This window comes from Naegleria lovaniensis (assembly GCF_003324165.1).
Source record: "Naegleria lovaniensis strain ATCC 30569 chromosome Unknown tig001, whole genome shotgun sequence".
NCBI lineage: Eukaryota > Heterolobosea > Eutetramitea > Acrasida > Naegleriidae > Naegleria > Naegleria lovaniensis.
Window position 1 is genome coordinate 400,470 of NW_025407823.1, and position 25,403 is coordinate 425,872.

Genomic DNA, 25,403 nt, shown 5'->3' on the forward strand with positions numbered 1-25,403 from the left:
GAATCATGATCCCAAAAAATGTCTCAATTCGAAGTTAGACTCCGTAATATTCCAACGCTCACACAAGTTAACATTCCATCGGAAGATGAATTATGGGAGCAAGTCAAATCTCTGAATTTACTACACCCAAATGATGATTTAAAGGAGTACATTAATTTCATGAAAACATTCGGAAGTGGAAAATTAGGAAGAGTTCATATCTACGGTCTTTACCCTGGATCTACTTTTCATCAATTTGATATCCGATTTCACACCAAACGAATTCAAAATGTATTTCACAGAATGTTGAATCCACAACAAGAAGAAATTACAAATGATGATTTGGAAGAAAATAGTGATTTAGATCCACTTGATGAATCAAATGAAATCAAACAAACTCTTCTCCGTCAATATTATGATTCACAATTCAGTAAGATGATTGTTTTTGGGAGAGATTCCATCGAAGAAACTCTTTACTATGCATGGCATTGCGAAAAACCTCAAGAAATTTATCTGTTAGAAGTTGATGAATATGAAAATGATGTTCCTCCACCTCGATGTGTCTGTCGAGAATGGAATGAATTTGTTGAAAGAATGTGTTTCGGTAATTTCATAGACGAAGAAGAGTATCATAGTGCAAGATTTAATCGTCAAGAAACAGAGATCTCTGATTCTGACAATGAAGAGAAGCAAGAGCGTGAAATTGAACGAGTATTTATACCAAACATGACACTCAAAATTGTGACAGCAAGCGATGAATAGTGAGTTTTTCATCACATAATTTTACGCTGAGTTTTTCTTCATTTTAGAATGTTGGTCTGCAGAACATCAAATTTTTGTTGGAGGATCAAATAATAAAAAATGCCAAAATACAAGAGTGCAAAATTCATGTTCAAGGACGACCCAAACAACAAGCGATGGGCCGAAGATAAATCACGTCTCGGATTTAAACTGTTGGAAAAGATGGGGTGGAAAGAAGGTGATGGACTTGGAAAAAAGAGAGATGGAATGACAGAGCATGTAAAAGTTGCGTTTAAAACAGATACAGCAGGAATTGGTGCACATGAAGAAGCCAAGAAGGAACGTACAGTGTGTCAAAAGATGTCTTCCTTCTCGGAAGTATTAGAACGATTAAAGACAACCACAAAACAAGATTCTTCGAGCAGTGAAGATGAATCAACTGAGAAATCCAAAACAGAAGAAGAACCAAAGACAAAAACAAACAGAATTCACCATCACAGAAGAGCACGATCGAAAATGACAAGCAATTATTCACAAGAGGACTTGGCTGCAATTCTAGGAAAAAGCCCTTTAACTAGCGAAACCAAGTCGAACGAAAAGACTAAGAAAAATTTGGATTTGGGAGAAACAAGCTCACCAACAATTAACACAACAGCCTCCACAGAATCTGAAAAGAAGAGAAAGAGAAAAGAAAAGAAAGAGAAAAAAGAAAAGAAAAAGAAAATAGAGGATTTGGATGAGTAAATCGTTCTACCTTCACTTTTGTACAGTCTTACATTTCTTCATTTGCATTGGATTCAAAGTCGTACTCTTCCTGTTCTTCTATTGCATCAGATTCGTTTGTGCCTTGGGAGGTCTTTTCATTTACCAATTTCAACAACTCAGCTGACAAGAATGTGACACATTCAGAGAATGTAATTTGCTGATTGTTCCATGGATCCACGTAGTTGAGCCACTGGTTGTACTCTGTTTCGGTTCTATTCGGATTGATGGTTGCTAAGAGTTGTTTGAACTCACTCTCGCTCAATACTCCATTCTTGTCAGAATCAACTTGTCTAAAAAGCTTAACAAACTTGTACAAAAATTGTTCATGGCCTCTGAGCTGATAGGTTAGCAATACCTTCATAAAGATCTTGAATGGAATCTTGTTGGAAACACCAATTGATTTTGATGGAGATGATATTCTACTGTTACCTCTGTTCAGCTTTGTTTGAATAGCTTGAACTGCTTCAGTTACCTTCATTATTATGTTCAGTGAGTCCTCTTTGTTGTACATATACTTTACAATGTCTACCCATTCCTCTTCATTTAACTCTCCATTCATTCTTTGTTGATGCATAGCTGAAATTTCTGAATCAAGCTTTTTAGCGTACTTTCCTCTAAGGAATACTTTTAGCAGTTCAGATACCGTTTCTTTGAGCTGCTTCTGAACAAATCTGAATTCTTCATCTATCTCATTTCTGATAATCTTTCCAAATACAGCTACATCATTGTCCTCATGGCTGTATCTTTTCACTCCTTGAATTATTGAAGATGCATACTCCAAAATTAAGTTTTTAAGCCCATATTTTTGGTTAAGGAAAGTATACAAATACTGCTCCATTGTTTCTCGTGGCAACTTGTTTTCTGAACACTTTTCGTCAAACTTTTGTTTGGAAGCATAAATCTCCTCAATTGTGTCCTTTAGTTGACGAAGTGTTAGCGATTTTGTGTTTGTGTTGATTGTCAATTGCGAAATCTTGAATGAATTGTTAGATGGTGAAACGCTTTTGAGAATCTTTGAAGGTGATGTGGTTATTTGAGTTGCAATCTTTTGTTTGTTGAGCTGGAATTGCGTCAATCTATTCTTGTATTCTGGAGAACGTAAATATTAAAACTGCCATTTCAAACACTTACTTTCAAGCTCGTTCTTAAGGAATCCAATTTCCTCTCCCAACTGCTCTCTTTCTTTCTCCCAACCAACTAAAATCTTTCTCTTTGCACTTTCGCTGTCGGACGCTGTTTGTTGCAAAGCTTCTGCAGCTTCTAGAAGTTGGCCAATCTCTTGATCTATTTGAGGTGAGATGAATAACAGTGATGAGGATGAAATACTTACCTGCACCATCCAAATCTTTTTGCATTGATCTGACTCTTTTTCCGAACTCTTGAATGGACTGATCCATAAAGTTGTATGAGTCTTCTAGCAATCCACTGTATGAATTCTTCAGAATCATCATAATAGAAGCAAGCTTTTTGTCGTTCCTGGAAACTTGAGCGATGATGGATTCAAAGCATCTGTCGAAAATAATTCTATTGGCGTTTGTTACTTCATTGTGGTATCTTATAGGATCGGTTTCAGTTTTTGTCCTTTGCTTGAGCTCAGATACTACATCAGCTGTATGATGAACAAAGCTTTCTCGAAGACCTAGATAAAGCTGAGTTGCCTCAAACAATTTTCGTGAGCCTTAAAGTATTGTTGATTACGTAGAGAAACACAAGCACAAGTATTACTTACTGTCAAAATCTGAGTCATTCACCTCAATAAACATTGGATTTTGTACCGAGTCCTTTTCATCAGTAGCTTTAATTGGGGATACACTCTCCTCATTGTACTCATATTTCTGATCAGGAATATCTGTCAGAGGAGTACCGTTGAACGTAAGAAGATTTGCCAGATTTATAATAAGTTCGTCTTCATCTGCCTCAGCCATGGTAATGTCCAAATGTTTAAGCATGGGTAGGGAGCAAAGACCAGGCAAAATATCATCAATGCTATCAAAATGATTGCCAGTTAAATCAAGGTATTCCACTTTGCTTAGTCTGCTCATGTCTGTCGGGAGTTTGGTTAGCCTATTGTTGCTTAGTCTCAATACCCTCAAATTTACCAACTCTCCCAAGACATTTAAAACATCATCTAGAGAGCTCAATCCACAACTTTCCAATGATACCTCTGTGGTATCAGGAAAATTATTACGAATTTCTTTCACCTTGTCCATGATAAACGAGCACGATATTTTTTTTAAGAAATACCAAATAAAATTTGTTAGCGTATGTTGATCACCGTTGACTACTCTTGTTGCGTATTTAGTTCTGTCAAATTGGTTGTTTTAAATAATAATTATAACAAAAGTTTACACACAGCGAGTGAAAGTGTCAAACGTTGTCATTTTTAAATGATGAAGGAAATCGGAATCGTCGGATTTCTGAAGGAAGAAGTTTTCCGAAAGAACCAATTTAAAATTGCAAAATTCTCTCAACAACACTGCTTCAAACAAAAAAAACAACAAAAATGATGCCAAACAACGGAGACCCAATGAAACAACTCTTTGACTGGGCAGTAGCAAATTCCTCACCGGAATTGTTAAGAAGTCAAGCTGCTCATCATCAACAGCAAGGAACAACAGTGTCGTTAACTCCACAACAACGAGAAGTTTTAGAGTACATTGCATCACAAATGAAAAGCAGTGATCCTTTTACAGTGATGAAAAAAGCGAATGAAATATTGCAAAATACCAATTCGTCAGTAGATGAAACGCTAGAAGCCATGGAAACGATAGACGATATCACAAGCAAAATTGATTTTGCAATAGATTTCCACAAAATGGGGGAACCGAATACGTGTTTGAACATTTTCTTTCTCGATTACATCCTGATCCAAGAGCAGATGACCCAGAAATTGTTTTATCTGCACTGCAACTTTTATGTACATGCTTACACAATAATCCTATTGTACAAGTGGAGGATTTATACCAAGTACGATTTTTTGCATATTTGGAAGATAAGTTGAAGCACTACGACAAACAAAGCAAGGCGCTTTTGAAAAAACTAGGAACAGCATTTGTTGCTTTGAGCTCAAACCAGCCCAAAACATTAGAGAATTTTGCTCATCATCATGTAATTGAATCGATTACCAACATTTTGCACTATGAAAATGACGATAACATCCTTTCCAAATTTATGCTTTCACTGTTAAGTTTCATGTTTGCCGACCATAAGACGTCAATTCTTGGAGAAGAAATAGAGCACTGTTGGACGAAGCAAGAACGATCTCTAAAGAGTTTTGTTGAAAAAGTAATTTCTGATTTCGACAGAATGGACTTGATGGAAAAGACAGCCTTGTTCTTAAAGGAATGTGCAAGATATCCAAACACATCATACTCCTTTGTTTCAGAAGCTAGAGACATTCTGGAAAAGAGTATTGCATTTATTAGGACCAATGCCAGTCAAGAAGATAAGGAGCAATTACTTCCTTATTTCGAAATTGACAACAAGCTCCATTAACTATAAATACATGTTACTATTCATCTTGCATTGAGTTGGTTTCGTTTAAATCAGTAGCTGTGGCTGGTTCTTGGTCAGAAGAGGAAGAGGCTGCGGCTGGCTGTGCACTATGAGCCGAGTTCTTCTCTCGCAGCCATTTAACTGATTTGGAGAAATAAGAATTAGGATGACTAAATGGTACACCATCGTCTTCCTTATCAATGAGCTGCATATTGTTTGCCTTCTTCTGAATTCCATGACTCAACTCAAAGAATCGTCTACACGCCAACTGATAGTGATGATCCTTGGCAAGATCAACAACCTCCTGAACTTCTTTTTCATCAAAAGACGATCCACCCCCATAAGATCGAATTTCATTTCTCAATTCTTCTGGTTTGAAAACTTTAAAAGGGCATACATATTCAGGGTTGTTAATAATTTTGGTGCATCCATATGGAGAATAGTTGGTCTTTTTACCTTCCTTACCATAGTTGTGCCTAATATTATATGCATATTGCTTGTCAAATGAGTCCGAGGTCATGGTATTGTCTGCAGTAAAGTGATCTTTCCAAAATTGTAAAGCGTCCTCTAGTTTAAGGCCAATTCCTTTAAGGAAAAGACCAAACTGCATTCTGCCATAGTGCTTCAAATGGTGTTTTTCTTTCAGCTCCTTGTACAATACTCTCATACAAAGTGGGAAGCTCTGTTTGCTCAAAGCATCAATTTGTTCTGGTTTCACTTCTCCAGTGCTCATGAAAGACGTTGTATTGGAGAAGAGAGATTTTCCTTCACTGGCTGCGGGAATAACATCTCTAAGGAAAGGAAGTAATCTATCCTTTTCTTCTTCTTTCAAATATTCTGGATAGAGAGATTGAATCTTTGCTAGTGCTACAGCTAAATTAGCTCTATAGTGTTGCTTTATCAACGAAGTGAGATCATGTAAGAACAAATAGGCTTTTCCATTTTGAATATAAACGCTTCGATTTCCAACCAATTGTAAAACCGAAACAAAATCTACTTTAAAAACCAAAGTATCTTCGACATTAAATCTTTCCATATTTGAGTGAGATTTGTGTGTAACTAATATTGGGCCATCATTTTCAGTGTTTTCCTTTTGTTGATATTGTAAATGGAAATAGTATTTTGTGAACATTTTGGAGAGTGGTGATTCTAGTTTTCTCTTTTCCTCAACAGATACTCGTTCAGCAATGATACCATTTCTTTGTAAAATGTCGATATAAGAGTCTTGTGAAGAATCATACATGAGTCTACTTTCAAACAGTGCACACTCTGTGGTCAAAAACCATTGTTTCAATTGCTCACTACACCATGAAATTGATTCTTGTGATATTTAACATCATTCCATTACTTACTTTTTAGCAAAGGCTAATCTCAGAATGTGATGAGAAATCCAATCAGGTTCACAATGATCCAAATCTTGAGCAATTCTCAAATCAAATATTTTGTTTGATTCCTCTATAATATTGTCTTGTAATGCTTTTCCGGAAATGTTTCTTGCCTTCCATGTGTCTATCATTTTGAGTAATTTCAATCGTTGAAACGAATACTCTTCAAATTGCTCCAATGTTATTTCTCCTGTTGGAGGTAAATGATACATGCTCTTCCAGCTGTGATTTTGATAGGGTGTATCACTACTTGAAGATAACGACCCGATGGGAATGTGACCCTTGTTACGTCCTGCATGAAGCTTTGATGTGTGCTTTTTGGACTTTAACGACTGGACCATTTGCGAGTTTTGAAATAAATATTTTTTTTGAATTTAAATTTGAAAATGGCGCCAACCAACGGATGAGTCCTGGTGTGAATAAAACCCCTTTATTTAAATCTACACTTTGAACAAACAAACAATTGATACACATAACGGTACTTTGAAATCAACAAAATTTTAAGGATGGTAACATTCCACGACGCAATTTTATTGGCTTCAACTCTGCTCGAGCGAATTGTGTTAAAAAATTTGCTTAGACAACTATGCGCAATTGAGGTTAAACAATCGAACGAAAGGTCAATGTACTTACTTTTCACAGGATCAATCATCATGCTCACTTCTGAAATGTACCAATCATCAGTTTCATGTGATTCGTCTTGTCTCAAAACCCACATTTGAGTCTCTTGTCTGATATCTTTTGGTCCTCCTTCTATTATTTCACCAGCTTCATTCTTAATACAATGTGTGTATTGAACGGAACAGCTAATAACAAGAGCAGGATTACCAGCATCATATCTAGTTGTTAAAAGGTGCATGTCTCCAACATGCAAAATCTTGGAATCAAGTTTGTTCTTTGCATGAACCCTTTCCTGAATTCTTGGGAAGAAGATTTGACGATAACAAGACTCGGAAACAAACTTCTTGATAGTATGAGTGTCATCAGCGAAATAAGCAGATAATACTTCTGGAATAACGATAGCCTCTATTGTGACAAGGAACAGGTCCAAAGCGAATCTAGGATCACGTTTCTTTAACTCACTAATAGCCAAAGCCTGTTCTGAAGATTTAGATAATTCCTCTTCTGCAGGCGGTTCTTGTTCTGCTTTTTTAACCTTTTGAGGTGGAGTAATTCTTGCAGTGATGAAACGTAATGACTCATTCAATATATCCACCATTCCAGGAATTCTGAAAAGTAAACTTGGTTGTTTTCCTGTTTGTTTGTGTTGAATTTCTTGTAAAAGAACTTGAGTTTTCCATATTAATCCTCGAGTAGTGTAATATGGTTCAATGAGCTCCGAAATAACAGGAGAGTTTTCTTTTGTCAACTTCAATTCTTCAGCTGAGGTTGGATTAACTTTTGGTTTTCCTGCCTCTGCCTCCTGTACTCTTTGTTCTTGCATTCTTGCAGTTAACATTTTTACAAGTTCCTCTCTTTCTTGTTCTTGACGTTCAGCTTCATGATGAAGATCTTCTTCGCTTTGTTCTCCCATCTTGCCCAAGTCAGGTTTTTCTTTAATTTCTTTTATCACTGCCTCTAACTCTTCCTGAGAAATAATGTCTGTAATATTAACCAAAGTACGTGTGAAAGGATTGTAAACATATCCTTTGGATAAATCCAACTCTCTGGCATATTTAGTTCGGAAAAAGAAAACTGGAGCACGTTTCAGATCCGAAATTCTGTTCCCGGCAGATTCTCCAGTAATATACTTGAGCCCAACCTTTTGATTCAAAAGGTCATATGCAGAATCTACAGCTTTTCCAACTCGAGACATGGTTTCCGATTGTAGAATTTTCTCGGTAGTTTCATCCAACGAGGTCGAACCTTTAGCGAGAGCTTCTTTGCTTTTTGACAGAGTAGGTTTGAGCTTTTCTACACCTTTTGCCAGAAATGTTTCTTGATAACTGCGGATAGCTGCCTGTACCGATTCATTGCTTTGAATTTGTCTTTTTAAATGTTCTTTGAACAAGTCAGTCATTCCTTTTGGACCTTCACGACATTTGTTGTTACTAGTATGAAATGATGATGATGATGAATTTCTGAACGGGAAAAAGAAGATGAATTGGTGTTTTTTCGTTCTTGCCGAAGAAGCTTTCACTACTCGAGGAAGATGGTGCGAGAGGAAAGAGTACAACGACGAAGAGGCTCTATTCATTTTTTCAATCACTTTTTGCATCCTATCACACCACAAACTACGCCATAAGAAAACTGCCAGCGAAAAAATTCGACTCAAAAAGGCAAAAATTTTTTGACAACGAAATGCAGAAACTCCGGGATTGGTTCAGAATCTTGTAAAGTTTTATTCAGTGCTGACGTTCGTTCATTAAAAGTGTCCTCCTGATTAAGACCACACCTATTGTACAAAGCCAGTTACTAAAGTTTCGAAAGCAATTCTCTTCAGCGCTCATCTCTCGTTCTCTTCCCACAGAAGAACTGTCCTATACAAGGATTAGTTGATTGTTGGTGATAATACTCACATTCACAGTAATTACTCCGTTCAACAAGTTTCTCGTTACACGATAAAAATCCATCTTTTGTTGTACTGATCACTTGGTGTCTAAGTTACATCAAAGTTGCTGTGTCATCTTAGTTTAGGTGTGTGATTTAAAATACTCGACCTCATCTTTAGGTGAAGGCATTTTTTTTCGAGTGAAAATCGATGTCAACTTGAAAAATTAAATTACAACAAAAAGTAAAAAATTTAATTTAATTTTTAACAAAAAATTTATTACACATCACAACTTTGGGAAAACATGTTCATGGCATCGCTTTCATCGTCGTTGTCATTTGCATTGTCCTTGCCATATTGAACGTTTGAAATTGGATCATATTTGGAGGTTATTTCATGTTCTTCGTGATCTTCGCATCGGGTACACACTTCGGAGAGAGATTTCCCTGGTACAAAAGACAACAAGGCAACATTTTCCTCTTGGAATGAGAAGATCGGGTAGGGTATTGCAAGAAATTGCTTGTACTTCTCATTGTTTCGTTGCCTGTTTTGAAAGGGAATTTTCAAATCTCTACATACCATGAGTCTCCTAATTTTCGGAAGCATGAACTGGATCAAACTTTGATCTTTACATGTCGGAAACATTCTGTCCAAATAATTATACTTTCCTCCATTGTTGGATGTGTTTTTCATACGCCTTTCATCATCAATGTGTGCTCCTTCGAATCCCTGTGTTTCAAAGTGAACCAAATTTCCGTATACTTTGATTAAAGGAATTACATGATGGAATAGAATATGCATATACCAACTTTGAGAACCACTATCAGTATAAAGAGATTGAACCACTTCTTCCATCTCATTTAGCTTGAGTTGAAGGTTATTAAGTTCGGATTCAGAAAAGGATTCATTTTGAAGTAATTTCAACACATTTCTAAATTTGCTCATTAATGTGATATATTGAGGAACGATTACCTTACGTAATCTTCTCAAATTGCTTAAAATGGAATTAACTTGTTTTCCGGTTAAGTAACACTTCAACTTTTGTCCTTTCTCAGTTATTTTGAAATTATTGAGATTTGGAATCTTGCGAATGATCCTGACAATAGTTTCTCGTTTGTTGCTCGTCATTATTGCATCAATTAATATTCTTTCCATTATTCGTTCTTTCATATGGAGCAAACAGATGACAATTTTGAATGGACTAACTCCGAGCAGACAACCCAACTGTTCTTTGCTTCTAGCGAGGTGAAAATGGTCACAAAAAGTATTCAATGTATTGCAATATGGACACATTTGTGAAAATTTAAGATTAGAGATACGCTTTAACGAAAGAAGATCTGTTGTGACACAAAAATCCACCTTGTGATTTACTCCATCAACATCCACCCCATGACATGTCATCGATTCAATCATTACTCGAATAATTCCAGTTATTGCTCGAAGTTGATTTTCTTTTCCCTTCCAAACAGCCACAGGATGGACTGCTTCTCTTGATTGAGGACTCCCAAAATTTTTCATATTTAATGGAGCGCATGCGAATGTAACACGGCCTTTAGATCCATCGAGATTGAGTTTGAACCACTTAATTTTTGTTTTCCAATTTTTATCCTCTTCGTTGAGATGAGCAGCTAATTCCTTGTCTGTTGATATTTGTTTTACCCATTGTACATATAATTCAATCATATATTTAACTAAAGAATAAAGGCTGATGAAAAAAATATTTTCATTCTTCTCATGTGTCCCTTTAAATTCAATTAAGGCCTTAATACTAACTACAGATTGAACTGATGACATACTTGAGAGAGGAGTGGTTTTGGAGCTTGAAGATGACACCAGTTCCTTATATTGAGTGTTACTGATTTTGGCTTTGTCTTTCGCTTGGATATCAAGTAACTTTTTCCGTACTACTCGCAACTTTCGTTTTGTCACTTTTTTTCTTTGATTTGTCTCTTCACTCGATGAAGAAGCATCACTTTGCGAATAATCATCGTCCTCCCAATCCATTTCATCATCGTCATTTGAGCTTGTTTGTAGAGCTACACTACTGCTTACAGGTTCTTCTTGTGAGATTGTTGATGTTGTTTCATTAATTGCTTCACTTGATTGATGTTCTTCATATTCATCAAAATTTTCATCGATTTCAGAACTAATTTCAGATGAAACAGGATCATCGAGATCATTTGGGTAATCATTAATGGCAATAGGGTTTGTTTTTTCTTGTTTGTTTAGATACATTTCGATATATGAGTCATATTCTGGTATTTTTTTGTTTGTGACTAATTTTCGAACTTTCGTGTCAATGTCATCATAATCCTTTCGTTTGCTTAATGTTCGATAAACAATATCGGGAAACATGTCAATCAATAGATCGAAAAATTCAGAGAAATTTGAAATTCCATTATTATACAGCAAAAGTTCGATTCCGCAAAGTAATGATCCGAGCTTGCTTTTTGTATATTGAGATTTGTCTTGTTCAATCATACTTTTGGTTGTTTTTTCACTGCCTTTTTTACATGTCAACAACAACTTCCCATTAGATTTCGTCTCTTTTTCGAATTGATGAAATTCTTTCTGCATCTTGTCAATAGATGGATTTGCAATATTAAAATGTAATGAGTTACATATCGCAAAACTCTTGTTCTTTAATTTAATAACAGCATCTCCTTGGAGCTTATACTGAGAGAAATTGAGATCAGCATTATCAATAATATTTTTCAATTTGTTTTCTGTGCTCGGTGGTCTTCCTCGCTTTTGTTTTATGCGAGTGAAGCCATCGACAAAAGTAATTGTTGTATTTTGTTGTGTGTTTGAATGTTGGTTTGATTGATTGGTTTCATGTTGTGAAGGTTGAGATGATAATGTGTTCGGATTGTCAAGGTTATGTTGGGTTGTGGAGAAATTATGAGAAGATTGTGTGATGTATTGCTGATTGAATTGTGGATAATAGGATTGATGATTTTGAAATAAATGTTCACATCCTCCATATTGAATAGGGATATTCTGATAGCTCATTGAATTGGATTGGTTTGGTTGTATTAGATCTTCATAAATTCTTTCGAAAGATAGTGTGGATGTTCTTGGTGAATCAAATTGAAAAGATCCCGGATTAATGCTACTGAAACCAGTAGATGACGATGATTGCACATTGAAAGAAGATAATGGAGAGGAACACCATATGTGGTGATTTTGATTTGAAAGTCCATATGATTGACCTTCAAAAAAGTTGTTGTTAGATGTGGTTTGGTTTGTGGATGGTGATGAAAAGTTCCAATTTGATGACATTTTTTGTGATTTAGAGTATTGAGGATTGAATTCAATTGTTTTATTGTACAAACTCGAATTCTTTGTCAAACTTGAACGATGTCCACACTTGATTAGTTTCCACATTACATGTGAGAGAAATGTATACAATTTTCATCTTGTGTTTCGTAATCTTCTTTCCGAATTTACGTGTAAGACGTGAGTGAGTAATTTCCAACTCAGACCAATGCTTGCATTTGTCTAAAGGAGGAACACTGTCAGTAAATCTGAATTGAATGCACTTCTGTCTCTTCTTTAGGCCATTCCACAAAATGTCTTGATACCATTGGTAATATTTAGCCTTTGTTCCCCTCAGAGCAAGATAAAACACGTTTGGGTTGCAACATCCAACCGTTTCATGGCTGATGGAGTTTGAACATCTCATCTGTAGATGTTGATAAATAATATTTCTTGCACATTTGGCGAACTGTTCCCATATAATTCCATAAATTTGTTTCTTCTCATCTGGTACTTCTTTAAAGGAATTATATTTTGGTACAAATTCAAACAGTCCTTTCTCTAAAGTGAATTGATATTCCTTGTGAGTGTCTTCAGCAGCTTCATCTGTGGTTCTTGATTTTCGTTTTTTGCTCTGTTGGGAAATATTGTCATCATCACATTTGTTGTTTGGTGTTATCGTACATTGTGTCTCATCAACAATACCAGAGAAGCTGCTTGTGCTAGGCAATAGACAGCAAGGTGGAAATGACATAGTTTCGTCTGTGAAGATCCATTCCTGAACAAGTTAAGCAAACACATTGCAACAAATTTGAAACATACTGTAGAGGTAGTAGTTATTACTGGTGATGATGGCTGAGAAGTGTTCATCTCGATGCTTGATGATGAAGGAATCTTGAAATGTGTTACTACTGAATAATGGACAAACATAATACTTACATTGTTCGTACTCTGGTTCGTTGTGGATTGGCTATCCAATGCTGGTGATTCATAGGCCTTGATATAATTGAGATCAATACAAGGTGAACGATATTCACTAGTACTTACGTGATTACTATTTGTTTCGCAACTCGAATCACAATCAGAAACACCAAGCTGAGGTAAAGATTAGTGTCGGTGTTGAAATTGTTGTTTGATGTTGTTGTTGTTGTGGTAATATGGATAATCAATTACTTACACAGTATAGAGGCACAGTACCCTCTTCAATGACCACTAATTCAGCTTCCATGTTGTTGTGTGTTGTTGGTGTGTTTTTTTGTGTGAGAAGCAGAAAACAACACCACAGACCAATCACTCCATTTTTTTTGACTCCGGGACTTACTAAAACGAGCCGAATTTTTTCTTCGTCAGTTTTTGCACTTTACGCTCAGGCGTAGTTTGTGGTGATTTTGATAATGCTCCTTGATGACGAATAAAAACGTGTACATTGAAGGAATTAATCAAGCAACACAGCTTTGGAGTTTAGATTCAAGACCAAGACAGGACTACAACCAATGTAATTTAGCTCCTATCAGGAATAAATTCAACCCACAAATTTTCATTCTCAACATAAATGACCAACACCCATGATCGTTGGATTTTCCGAACGGAAACCAATATGAAGGTCCATGCATGCTACGCCGTGAACATATTGATCCTTGCGGAGTGGCTCAATCATATCCTTCAAAAGCGAAAGCTATCTTGTATCTGGTGATTCAATAATAATAATGGCACATTTGAATTGCCTCGAACAGATTAAGCACACTCTTTTAAAAGCTTTTAGACTCGTCATCAAACCAAACAAAAAATTTGTGTTCACCCCAGAATTTTGTCATCCCAACAACCTCATCACACAGCGGTTCATCACACATCTCTACAACACATTCAGTTGTGATTCAGGTGTAATAATTTGCTTTCCAACTAACTGTTGCTGCTAGCAAAAATGTCCAACAACACTACCGAAACCGAAAGATACAGAGAGCTACTTGCTTCTCTGATATCTAGCGCTTCTTATGCAAGAGCTCTATCGGAAGTTTCCTCCTCCTCTGATATAGACTTCTTAGGTTTGTGTTTTGTGTGATTTTGTTTTATTGATTGATTTTGGCACAGCCAAGGTTCTTCTTGATATCGCTAATGCCACAAATAAGAGCCAACAGCTCATCAAAGAACTCATCTATTTTGAAATTAGTAAATATCAACACATGCCCACAACAATTTTCAGAAGTAATTCTCTTGCTAGGTATGTTCTCAATTTTAATGAGGGTGATCGCCCACAAAATGATACAACAATCGTCTTCCGTAATACGTGTTGGAAACAATATTCTACGACTGAAAAATTAATTTATGGATAATCAATTCTTGAAATAATTAGCAAGGCTTTGGGTCTGTATGTACGAGATGTGGGCTACCAATACTTGAAAAGCACAATTGGTTTGCTTTGTGATGAGCTCATACTTGAGAACCGAAGCCTTGAGATTGATCCAAAAGCTCTTGAAGAAGAAAAAGAAGGTGATAAAAAGTTGCCTCAAAATATTGAGAAACTTACGGAATGGTGTGGAAGGTTTTTAGACAAAATGATGTCTCCAGAAGTGATAGACATGATGCCAAAAGAGCTGAGATTAATTGCTCGTTTTATTGGGCAAGTGAGTGATTCATTGCAACTAGATACGCCAGTATTAATTGGTGGCTATATCATGTTGCGTTTTTTCAACCCAGCAATTGCTACTCCAGATGCCATGAACTTGACAACAAAGAAAAAGACCAAGGTTTCTCAAAGAAACTTTATTTTAATCACTAAGGTAATACAAAACTTAGCTAATAATGTTTTGTTCGGAAATAAGGAAAGGTTTATGATTTGTATGAACGACTTCCTTACACAGAAGAAGGATGTCATGAGAGAGTATTTAATGTCTATTATTGATTACTCGGAACAAGTTGATACATCAGACAGAAACATTCTTCCATTTGAAAAGAGTGAGCTAAATGTTGCAGTTGATCCTAAGAGCATTGATTTATCTAAGTTCGACAAACGGGATTTGGATAAGTTTTACAAACTATTTTTTGAATATTCTCCTCAAATAGTTGAATTTATGACAGAAGAGGGAATAACAAAGGAGATAAAGCCTATCAGAGAAATTATGAACTCTTGTTTAGAGGTGATAGAACTCGTAGAGAAATTAGGAGAGCCAGTTGGCTTCAATTCAACTCCACAAACACCAACACCACAGTCCGAAGATAGTGACGACGACCCTCTTGATGCTTGCACGATTCAAATGGAAAAAATCTTCTCGAAACTTTGCACTCAGATATGGAAACACTCTACCAAGATCGATGGAACAGCAACTGAGAGCAAATACTTCTTTTATAGAGGAAATAATATCCTAACATCATTTGAAGAGAAGTTAATGGTCTATTATCTGATAGGAACTCGTCTTAAAGATGTCGACTTTAACGAAGGATTTGGAGAAGTACTGTTCCATTTTATCAAAGTATTGAGGCCATCTTTTGAAAATATCAGACCACCTTCTGCAAAAACTGAACTGGACAAATACTCCAAGAAGTTTATGCTTATTCTTGATCTGAGTTATGTTTGTCTCAATGATGCTCAAAAAGATGCATTGGGACTCATCCTTAACAGGTTTTCCCGACTACTAACACTGGCTCAACAAAAGCAACTGTATCAAACAGTAGTTCTTCACGCTCCAAACATGACTTACCTTCCAACATCAATTGTTAAATTCTTTGCAAAAACGAAACTGGCTGTCTCTGCAAAGAAACAAAAAGACTATCTCAAAAAGATTGTACTGATGGATGATTATTCAAGGTTGATCTCGCATGGCTTCAAAAGAGAGGAAGACATTTTACTTCCTGAAATTTCCAAGTTCAATGTACCAAAAACATACAAAATTATCAAAGTGAATCCAAAAGGAAAGCACCAAGAAAGACTTCTCAAAATTACCATGATGTCTTTATTGAATATCGATCCAAAGAGTAAGATTGTTAAGAACGAGAGATTACTTTCGGAAATTGAGGAAATCTCTGCTCCTCCCTCAAATCTTGAGATTCACATGAGATTTAGACCTATTACGCCAAAAACAGATCAACCAATTCCATATTTCCCAGATAATATGGAAGATGAGGAAACAGATGATGACTCCAATGATGTAGCTGTAAAGAAAAAGAAAAAATTCGAGGTTGGATTTAGAAGATATATTGTGAATAGCGAGCAAGAGAGAGAGGCAGTACTAGAGGAGATATTTGAGACTGTTGTTAGATCTCAATATTGTACAACATATCAATCGTTTAGTGCGCTTCTTTACAAAGGCACTTCCAAAAAGGCAAAGAGACTGCTCAAACTTACAGCAGATTCAATACTGGAGGTGTCAGGCAGAACTATTAAGAATGAATTTCCATTCATTGGAATAGAATATTGCAGAATGTGTAGTGGTGTTTTATCATCACTGACAAACTTTGATAAGGACGAAGAAGAGACGGATCTACTGACCCTCCTGTCTTCTTCATCATTTACAGGAGCTGCTTCTACAATTGCAGAAAAAGCAAAACAACCAGAAAAGCCTACCATTCACAAAGACATGGTATCTCTAAAGATGAAAAACGAAGATACTGAACGCTATTTCATTATTACTTCAACAGGTTTTGAACAAGAGGACACTCATGTGTGTGCGCAAGAATTTATTAAGGCAATCGAAGAAGGGGTAAAGCGCAACAAGGACATTGTTTTGCAACGCAGCCTCTCTGAACCTGAATTTTCTTTTGACACCATTAACGGGGATATGGTAATGAAGTCAGCTGATGATAAAACATCTGACAATACAGGTGTGGATGGTAAAAATACCATCAGTACTAGTGAATAGTGTAGCTTCTAGAATATGGATGTACATTAAATACTTAATGATTCATGAATTTAAGGAAATCGTTAAGAAAGTGCTTTTTGTCAGCCCCTGGAATGTAGGTGCTTGGGTACAATCGCTCGTCTTGAAAATCGTTCATTTCACATATCACTGCCTTTGCGTTCACTCTCACAATTTCGTCCTTATCATAAAACGCAGTGTTGTTTAGAATTGTCTTGAATTGATCCAGCGTTGATTCCGTAAAAACTTCGAACAGATCTGTTTGAAAAGTTTTTGCGAATCGATCAAAAATCAACACAGCTGCACGTCTTACATGCTCGCTCTGGTCAAAATTGAGAACGTACGATGCACAATCGATAATATCCTGTACAAAGGGATGAACACCAAATCTCAAGATTTGGACCAATGTAGCCAAATTGGAGATTGAGCTTGCCCGAACCCATTCATAATCCTTGTCATTTTCTTTTCCACAATTCAAAAAGCAATACACAAAATAGTGAGCATATTTGGGAAGCATTTGGCCACATCGTTCTGCCAAATCTACCAAACTTTCACCGATTTTCAGTCTCTGTTCTATGGCTTGTCTCTTATCACTAAATGTATCCACAAGAATTGGAATGATGGTATCAGGATATACATCTCCCAATGCTGTCAACCCACTGATAGCACCTAAATACACATATGTATCTTCATCTTTCAATTGAGACTGTAAAATATCAAAAATGTTTTTGATCTGTTTCTCAATGAGAGTATTGTTCTTTTTTTCTAACACGAGATCTCTCAATGCAATGACTCCATGTGCTCTCACTGGCAACAATGGATCTCTTAAATCTTGCAAAATGTGATCAAATTTGATTTTGATGACTTGTTCTTCGGTATATTCTTCTTCAAAATTGCCATGAAATTCCTTATATTGTTTTGTGTCAATGCTCAATAAAGCAGATGAGGCCATTTCTGAAATTTGTTGATGTTCATAGACTTTGTATCGATCGAGAATGGGTTTTAAATCTTCAAGTTTTTGTTCTTCATCGAGTGTTTTGACTGAAATTCCACCACATAAAATTGCAGATAGAATTCCAAGAGCCATGACCACTGATTCCAATGATTCTTCATCCAATCTATTTTCATGATTTAATAGTAAAAATTTCACAAAAGCAATGGCTTGTGAAGTGTTCTTCATAATCGATGCTCCCATTTCATTAATGAGTAATTGAATTACTTGAAGAAGAATGATTGCATTTTCTGGAAGTGGTTGTGACTCTGAGTGTGGAAATACATAAAGAGAAGGTGAGGATGATGAATGTATTTCATCCATGATTATTTGCATCATCTCTCCATGCTGTTTCATGACAGTGAATTGAGTAATTAAATGAACAAATAAATCTCCAGCCACATTATGATTTTTCAAAAGCTTGAAAAGTTGAATCATACAATTCGCTTCCCAAAGATAATCTCTTTTCAATTGAGATACTAACTTGATGGAAACACCTCCACTTTCACCTGGACAGAACGTCACGTAATGACTCGATGCAATTGTTTTTGTATCGAATATTAAAAGTCTTTTTGTAACTTCAAGTGCATCATCACTAATTTTAAAGTAACTCGTCATAATTTCTTCACATGCAGATTTGAGATAGAGTTTGGTTTTGCTTACAAAACAGTATAATTGAAATAGTGCTGGAATGATTGGAGAAATGGAATTGAACATGAAACTTGCTGGAGTATTTCCAAATAGTAATCGATGAATATCTTCGACACATTGACCAATTTCACTTTCATCACACAAGACTTGTTCTGTTTGGGGTAATTCATCTTCTAGAGAAAGGAGTGAAGAATCTGTTTTTAGTTTTGATGGTTGTTCAGTAGTGTTTCGGATGTCACTACTAGTATTCGAGTTATGATTATTATGATTACCACTACTAGTACTAGTACTACTGCTAATACTAGCACTGCTGATAATACTACTGCCATTCGTGTTATTACCACCACTACCACTACCACTAGTAATGATAGTAGATTGATATTTTTGAATTTCTTCATCTGCCATCTTTTGAAATTTCACAAACTTTTTAAGAGGAGAAAGTATGGGTTCTAGAATTAATTCTTGTGCAATACATGGATATTTTTCAATAATTTTTCCACAGCAAGTGTTGTTGTTTTCAATAAGTGATGACTATTCTTTCCTCGTAATCGAAAGAGTTTGATAATTTGAGGACAAATAATTTTGAAATAATCTTGAGCATTCATTTCTTTTGGAATGGCAATAATCAAATCTACAATTTTTTCATAATGTCGCAAGTTAGATTCTGGTACATTGTCAAGCATTACTGAAATGATGGCAAATACTCCTTTTGGCCTTAATATTGTTTTTGAGAGCCAAATCGTGCATCTATTTTTAAGCCATTGAGGTAATGTTGATTGAGAAAGTAATGTGACTAAACAATGCACAACCATTGATTCATGAGTTTGAGTTAGTAACTTGTAGAGTAATTCTGAGCAATATAATCGATCTGACTCTTCAATTCCAAATTGTTGAGAGAGATTTGCAATGACAGAGGAAGGACAATGTTGTTTTTGCTCAATTGCTTTTTTCAGATTGTTACATAAATAAAGGATTTGAAAGAGAGCAGAATAAATATCAGTCAAGTAATTTTGTAGCACGAGTTGATGATAAAATTCATCCCAGTTTGAAATTTCATATAAAATTTTCACACACTTGACCAACTTTTGCAATTCGGTTCGCGAAATCTTTTCATTTTCACTAAATTCACTTTGCTTATTGATCGATATTTTACTTTGTTGTGAGAGTGATTCAATTCTTTTGGAAAGAGAAATTCCAACTCCTTTCAATAGTCGAGGTACGATTCCCCATACGACAATTAATTCTAATCCAATTTTTAGAGATGAAATGGCATATACTTCGTGTTCTTTTTCGTTTTTCATGACTTGACAAATTTTTTCAACGTATTGCCACATATTATTGACGTGATCATGATGCATGCATGATGAATCATCTTGTGTTGAAGAGGTTTGAATTAAATCTTTCCGAATTTCCTCAAGGAGTGGCTGAAGAGAGCATGAAAGAGATGATGCAGGCAATGACGAGGGACTACTCTCAATGTCGTTGCAAGTTACGAAGGAAGTTCGGAAGTCGTTCTCTTGTTGTGTTGGATGATGATCCTGCTGCTCATTCCGAGTTGAAGATGATGAGGGAACCGATTCGTTCATTTTTTTTATTAATAATAACTGTGGTTTTAAAAATGGCACCAACTCGATGCCTCATCATCTTTGTCGTGATGATGGCGATCAAGATATTGCTCATTCCTAGTTAGTACGTTTGATTAAAATCAAGCGCAATTCATGAATCGATTGAATGATAATAGTTTTAGTACGGATTTTGAAGTGCATCGGAATTGGTTGGCCATCACTCATAGTCTTCCGTTAACTCAATGGTATCATGATACAAGCTCGGAGAATGCAACATTGGATTATCCTCCTTTTTTTGCATTCTTTGAAAAATTACTAAGTTTCATTGGATGTAATTCATTTTGGGCAAAGTTCGAGCATGGTATCAATGATAATTCTACCACTACTACTTCTACATTCTTTGGAAATGAACCCATATGGTGCCATGTACAAAGAGGTGTCCATGTACAAACACTTCCATTAATAATTTTTCAACGATTGACTGTTATATTTATTAGTGATTTCATTTATTTCCTTGCTTGTGTTTGCTGGGTTTCAGGCAACGAGAATGAATTCTTGAAAAAACATTTTCAATTAATTTTATTGTATGGTTGTCCAGGATTAATCATTGTTGATAACATTCATTTCCAGTATAATGGAATATTATTTGGAATATTTTTGTTTTCATTGTTAGCTTTAAGAAATGAACGATATATTCTATCTGGAATTCTTTACTCGGTATTACTGAATATGAAACATTTAAATTTATATATGGCTCCAGCATATTTTCTATTCCTCCTTTTGAATTATTGTTTGGAAAGTCGTGGATCAATCATTGGTTTCCTAAGCAGAATTAGCCGATTGGGACTGAGTGTTATTGGAATATTTGTGTTGAGTTTTGGACCATTTTTGTTAAGCTCAGCAAGGAGCACGACCATGGATCCATTGGTAGCCATGAAGATGGAATTGAATCAAATTCTCTCGAGACTATTTCCTTTTGAAAGGGGTTTAACACATGCCTATTGGGCACCTAATTTTTGGGCACTCTACAACACTGCTGATAAGATGTTAGCAGTACTCTTTGGAAAAGTACTGAAAATGGTAAAGCTTGAAGAAGGACAAACTGCTTCACTCACTGGAGGCCTTGTTGGACTCAACCAAGGTACTCACACCATTCTTCCAACTATCAGTCCGCGCATTACCATTGTACTTTGTCTTTTATTTTCATTCACAGTACGTACAACTCTCATGTCACATATCCATCATGTCTTTTAACAACTTTCTTAAGCTTTGTGCCTATTGTTTCATAGAAGCAAGATTCAATCAGAGACGGAGAAGAAGTAATATACAGACCATGTTACTGGCCATAACAAATTCAGTTTTTGCATTCTTTATGTTTGGCTGGCATGTCCATGAGAAGGCCATTCTGAGCGCCTTGATTCCTCTAGCTATACTCGTGACCATCTCGACTCACAATTTCGAAAATCATTTTAAATTATTTGCTTTCACATCCATTGTTGGAACATACTCCCTTTTCCCTTTATTGTTCCAACCAAGAGAATTACTGGTACGATGGTTCCTATTAATTAGTTTTTTCCAAATCATCAGGTACATTTGGAATGCAACTACGAGACCTACCAGCACTATAGATTCAAAAGCTCCGTCATTATTTTCACTTACTGAAGCACTATTTCTGTATGGTTTGATTTTTATTGAGCTCTATCAATCTTGCATTCACAATTTGATTTTTCAAGACAGACTTCCTTTTCTGCCTTTGATGATGATTTCCTTTTACTGCTCCCTCGGTTTGCACTATGCATGGTCGAAAATAATTATTACAACAATAAGTCATGACGATTCTGTGAGGAAAGAGAAAATAAACTAGCATCATCACAGTTTGAATTATTCTTGATCGTCTTGAGAATTCAAGTCTTCCTCTTCTTTTTTCACTTTCTTTTTGGGAGACTTTTTATCCTTATTACTGTGATAGTATTGACATGTTTTGTTGACAATACAATCAAGACATTTAGGTCCAATTGGTTTACCTAATATAAAGACGAGTAATTATTGTTAGAGAGAGCAGTGTTGTTCAAAAAATGAATTAACACTTACAAATGGTTTGACCAAATCCAACCAACATGTGATTGATGACATCCCATTCGTCTCTCTCAAGAAACGATTCTAATTCTTTACGTGTTTGTTCTGGTGTTTCTGTGTGTACCCAACCTAATCTGTTCGAAATTCTATGTACGTGTGTGTCAACGCCAATACCCTCCACTAGAAGATTTTGATGAATTTTTCAATATCGCAATAGTTAAAAAACAAACCTTGTTTCCAAGCTGTGCTCATACAAAGGTATGCCATTTTTGGACCAACACCGGGCAAGCTTTGCAAACCCTTCACATCATTGGGAATGTCACTATCATACTTTTCTTTTAAAATTTTACAAACTTTCTTTAAATAAGTTGCTTTCCGTTTGTAAAATCCAACTGGATAAATTAAATTTTGAATTTCTTGTTCTGACAGTTCATCCATTTGAGACACAGAGAGTGCATTATTATCCTTCAATTTCTTGATTGCTTTTGCCGTAATTTCATCTTTTGTTTGTGAGCTTAACATGAGTGATACTAAAATTTGAAATCTTTGAACTTTTTCATCAGCATCTTTATCCGAAAGAGAAGCACAACCCATTGTATCCACAGGTGCATTTAAATTTGCCATTCTATACTCTTTAATTAAATTATATTCCATTTTGAATTGTTTCATAAATTCTGAATTATTCTTTTTACAACTTGATGAACAAACGCTTGACGATGATGTTATATATAAATCCTCAATAGCAATGATTTCATCGGATTTATGGAAAGTGGTATGGTCATCACTTTCAGCTTTTTCAATTTTCATTGATTTCTTTCGTTTTCGGGTGAGCATTTTGTAGAAGGTTGTATTGATCAATGGCACTTGATTCTTGACAGATATTTTACTACCACAGCTATTATTTACACTGCTTTGCGCCAGCAATGATGATGATCGTGCCAGCAGTGTTAGGCTCCAATTCAACAATGAGCGATACAATTTTTTTTAAAAATATTTGTTTGTTGGACTGGTGGGTTAAAGTTGAACCAGGAATAAAATGAAACACAAACACCTCAAGGTTGCACATGATGCCTCGCTCCTTGCTGAATTGGATTTAGTCTCTGCTGGTTCCGATAAAAACAAGAAGGAAAATACCAAGTTTGAAGTGGCTCCTTTTGATGAAAAGATTAAAAAGAATACTAAAATGAAATTATTAATTAATTCAATCAAGGCTAGAAAGAAATTACACTTGGATGATTTAAAATTAAATAATGACAATACAAATAACTACGATGATGTAGAGGTAGCTCATGAATTACAGGAGCGCAATGAAACGACATCATCTAATACTCCCAAATTTATTCAAGTATCAGATTTTTACAGTAACCAACTTTCAAAAAACATCATTGAATATGAAACCGAAAACCCTATTGGGTATTTCTTTTCTTCTCAATGTAAAAAGAAACTCACCTCTCAAAACATTGGCACATCAAAACAAAAGGAAAACTACACAATGAACAATCCTTTTGGTCATAACAGAGGTAAAAAAGAAAAGAAAAAGATGGACCACATTAAAAACAAGATGGCTGGATGGGGCCAATTTTCGAAGTGGATGGATTTCAATGTGGAAAAGGTGATGCCATGTAGATGTCATGACTGCGAGTTTGAGAGATTTGAAAAGCGATTTGATCCCACGCGTGTGAGGGTCATACTGTTAGTAGATTATGATAGTTGGGCTACTGATGAATTGAGTTTAGATTTTCAAAAGTTAAAGAATATTGGAATTACTGATGAAGACATTTCACAAATGTATTTATGGTGCTTTTATAACGGATACATCTATGAGAAGGGTATGAAAAAAGAGAACTCTAAAAACGTATTTGATTGCTACAATTTTATAATGGAAAACGATGGCTCAAACCAATCAGAAGAAGAAATTAAGGTAAAAGAACAATATAAGGAATTAAGAAAGCATCACCAGCACACAATTTTGGGATCTTTTGATTCAGTGGGCAATTTACAAATGTCACAATCCAATTTACAGCCTCAATCTGCAGATTTGGCAATTCTGGCAACATTAGAATTTCTGTGCAACAAGTTCTCAACGCATAACAGTCCTCCAAAGATTTGTGTCATTACTCGTGACAGAGAGCTATCAAATACAGCCAAAAACCTCAACAATACTCTCGTTCATACACCATTTGGAACAGTCAATTATGTCTTTAAGAAGGCTAAAAAATTGATTTGAGCCCAATTCTAGATACCAACGACAGATGTCCATATGAGTAGAGAATTAATAAACCAACCTCTGAAAGAACCTGAAAGAACATTCAGAACAATAGACCAGTACTGCATATGACCCTACCAAATGGAATGGACGGGGTCTGCCGAATGAAAATTACCATTTCTTCAACAAAATTTTGTGCGAAACAAAAAAAAATGAGCTCGACAGCAGCACTGAATTTTGACCACACTCAACTCGATGAAAAGAAACACACCCCACAACAAGTCATTGTTGAATTGATGAAATTATACTACACGCAAGGATGGGTCTCCGGAACTGGTGGTGGTATTTCCATCAAGAAGGATGGCAAGATTTATATTGCTCCTTCCGGAATTCATAAAGAACGAATCAAAGAGGATCAAATCTTTGTGATGGAAGAAGATCCTAACGTTCAAGTCAAAGACATTCAATCATGCCAACATTTGAAAACAGTTTATTCTCCAAATGACCACGGATATAATTTCAAAATTTCTGCTTGCCAACCACTTTTCCAATTGTGTTATGATGTCAGAGGTGCTGGTGCTGTGATTCACTCTCATGCTCTCTCTTGCATGTTAGCGACTCTTATTTATGATAAAGAGTTTAAAGTTACTCATTTGGAAATGATTAAAGGAATTCGTGGATTTGGATTCTATGATGAATTGGTCGTACCAATTATTGAAAACACAGCCTATGAGAATGAATTGGCTGATTCATTGAAGGAAGCTCTTGAAAAGTATCCAAATACGTTTGCAGTGTTGGTCAAGAGACATGGTGTTTATATTTGGGGTAAAGATTGGGTTGAAGCTAAAACTCATGCTGAAGTTTATCATTACTTGTTTGAGGCTGCAGTGAGAATGAAACAATTAGGTTTTGATGCTTCATCCTCCAAGTAATATAGAAATGAACCTTGT

The 25,403-nt window shown here is 35.7% G+C and overlaps 15 protein-coding genes across 15 annotated transcripts; 7 read left to right on the top strand and 8 right to left on the bottom strand.

Annotated features, from left to right (window-relative positions):
* Window positions 1-18: 18 nt before the first annotated feature.
* On the top strand, window positions 19-741 carry C9374_003732 (uncharacterized protein; the record flags this gene model as incomplete). The annotated part of the gene is made up of 1 exon (XM_044693293.1): window positions 19-741. One exon carries the CDS (start codon window positions 19-21, stop codon window positions 739-741), a length of 723 nt encoding a protein of 240 aa, XP_044555862.1.
* Window positions 742-840: 99 nt separating this feature from the next.
* Window positions 841-1,464, top strand: C9374_003733 (uncharacterized protein; the record flags this gene model as incomplete). The annotated part of the gene is made up of 1 exon (XM_044693294.1): window positions 841-1,464. One exon carries the CDS (start codon window positions 841-843, stop codon window positions 1,462-1,464), a length of 624 nt encoding a protein of 207 aa, XP_044555863.1.
* A 28-nt stretch (window positions 1,465-1,492) lies between these two features.
* Window positions 1,493-3,695, bottom strand: C9374_003734 (uncharacterized protein; the record flags this gene model as incomplete). The annotated part of the gene is made up of 4 exons (XM_044693295.1): window positions 1,493-2,574; window positions 2,617-2,769; window positions 2,816-3,163; window positions 3,215-3,695. The coding sequence occupies 4 exons, from the start codon at window positions 3,693-3,695 to the stop codon at window positions 1,493-1,495; spliced, it is 2,064 nt and encodes a 687-aa protein (XP_044555864.1).
* A 293-nt stretch (window positions 3,696-3,988) lies between these two features.
* C9374_003735 (uncharacterized protein) lies at window positions 3,989-4,980 on the top strand (the record flags this gene model as incomplete). Its single annotated transcript, XM_044693296.1, has 2 exons — window positions 3,989-4,218; window positions 4,290-4,980. 2 exons carry the CDS (start codon window positions 3,989-3,991, stop codon window positions 4,978-4,980), a joined length of 921 nt encoding a protein of 306 aa, XP_044555865.1.
* Window positions 4,981-4,996: 16 nt separating this feature from the next.
* Window positions 4,997-6,706, bottom strand: C9374_003736 (uncharacterized protein; the record flags this gene model as incomplete). The annotated part of the gene is made up of 2 exons (XM_044693297.1): window positions 4,997-6,281; window positions 6,333-6,706. 2 exons carry the CDS (start codon window positions 6,704-6,706, stop codon window positions 4,997-4,999), a joined length of 1,659 nt encoding a protein of 552 aa, XP_044555866.1.
* A 235-nt stretch (window positions 6,707-6,941) lies between these two features.
* Window positions 6,942-8,562, bottom strand: C9374_003737 (uncharacterized protein; the record flags this gene model as incomplete). Its single annotated transcript, XM_044693298.1, has 2 exons — window positions 6,942-6,949; window positions 6,999-8,562. 2 exons carry the CDS (start codon window positions 8,560-8,562, stop codon window positions 6,942-6,944), a joined length of 1,572 nt encoding a protein of 523 aa, XP_044555867.1.
* A 573-nt stretch (window positions 8,563-9,135) lies between these two features.
* On the bottom strand, window positions 9,136-12,138 carry C9374_003738 (uncharacterized protein; the record flags this gene model as incomplete). Its single annotated transcript, XM_044693299.1, has 1 exon — window positions 9,136-12,138. The coding sequence occupies one exon, from the start codon at window positions 12,136-12,138 to the stop codon at window positions 9,136-9,138; it is 3,003 nt and encodes a 1,000-aa protein (XP_044555868.1).
* Window positions 12,139-12,178: 40 nt separating this feature from the next.
* C9374_003739 (uncharacterized protein) lies at window positions 12,179-13,342 on the bottom strand (the record flags this gene model as incomplete). Its single annotated transcript, XM_044693300.1, has 5 exons — window positions 12,179-12,892; window positions 12,937-13,008; window positions 13,054-13,110; window positions 13,162-13,209; window positions 13,292-13,342. The coding sequence occupies 5 exons, from the start codon at window positions 13,340-13,342 to the stop codon at window positions 12,179-12,181; spliced, it is 942 nt and encodes a 313-aa protein (XP_044555869.1).
* A 693-nt stretch (window positions 13,343-14,035) lies between these two features.
* Window positions 14,036-16,967, top strand: C9374_003740 (uncharacterized protein; the record flags this gene model as incomplete). Its single annotated transcript, XM_044693302.1, has 3 exons — window positions 14,036-14,156; window positions 14,203-14,332; window positions 14,465-16,967. The coding sequence occupies 3 exons, from the start codon at window positions 14,036-14,038 to the stop codon at window positions 16,965-16,967; spliced, it is 2,754 nt and encodes a 917-aa protein (XP_044555870.1).
* Window positions 16,968-17,001: 34 nt separating this feature from the next.
* C9374_003741 (uncharacterized protein) lies at window positions 17,002-19,011 on the bottom strand (the record flags this gene model as incomplete). Its single annotated transcript, XM_044693303.1, has 1 exon — window positions 17,002-19,011. The coding sequence occupies one exon, from the start codon at window positions 19,009-19,011 to the stop codon at window positions 17,002-17,004; it is 2,010 nt and encodes a 669-aa protein (XP_044555871.1).
* A 50-nt stretch (window positions 19,012-19,061) lies between these two features.
* On the bottom strand, window positions 19,062-20,192 carry C9374_003742 (uncharacterized protein; the record flags this gene model as incomplete). Its single annotated transcript, XM_044693304.1, has 1 exon — window positions 19,062-20,192. The coding sequence occupies one exon, from the start codon at window positions 20,190-20,192 to the stop codon at window positions 19,062-19,064; it is 1,131 nt and encodes a 376-aa protein (XP_044555872.1).
* Window positions 20,193-20,224: 32 nt separating this feature from the next.
* Window positions 20,225-22,035, top strand: C9374_003743 (uncharacterized protein; the record flags this gene model as incomplete). Its single annotated transcript, XM_044693305.1, has 3 exons — window positions 20,225-20,295; window positions 20,348-21,383; window positions 21,439-22,035. The coding sequence occupies 3 exons, from the start codon at window positions 20,225-20,227 to the stop codon at window positions 22,033-22,035; spliced, it is 1,704 nt and encodes a 567-aa protein (XP_044555873.1).
* Window positions 22,036-22,052: 17 nt separating this feature from the next.
* On the bottom strand, window positions 22,053-23,081 carry C9374_003744 (uncharacterized protein; the record flags this gene model as incomplete). The annotated part of the gene is made up of 3 exons (XM_044693306.1): window positions 22,053-22,195; window positions 22,263-22,427; window positions 22,478-23,081. The coding sequence occupies 3 exons, from the start codon at window positions 23,079-23,081 to the stop codon at window positions 22,053-22,055; spliced, it is 912 nt and encodes a 303-aa protein (XP_044555874.1).
* A 202-nt stretch (window positions 23,082-23,283) lies between these two features.
* Window positions 23,284-24,474, top strand: C9374_003745 (uncharacterized protein; the record flags this gene model as incomplete). Its single annotated transcript, XM_044693307.1, has 1 exon — window positions 23,284-24,474. The coding sequence occupies one exon, from the start codon at window positions 23,284-23,286 to the stop codon at window positions 24,472-24,474; it is 1,191 nt and encodes a 396-aa protein (XP_044555875.1).
* A 191-nt stretch (window positions 24,475-24,665) lies between these two features.
* Window positions 24,666-25,385, top strand: C9374_003746 (uncharacterized protein; the record flags this gene model as incomplete). The annotated part of the gene is made up of 1 exon (XM_044693308.1): window positions 24,666-25,385. One exon carries the CDS (start codon window positions 24,666-24,668, stop codon window positions 25,383-25,385), a length of 720 nt encoding a protein of 239 aa, XP_044555876.1.
* Window positions 25,386-25,403: the final 18 nt, after the last annotated feature.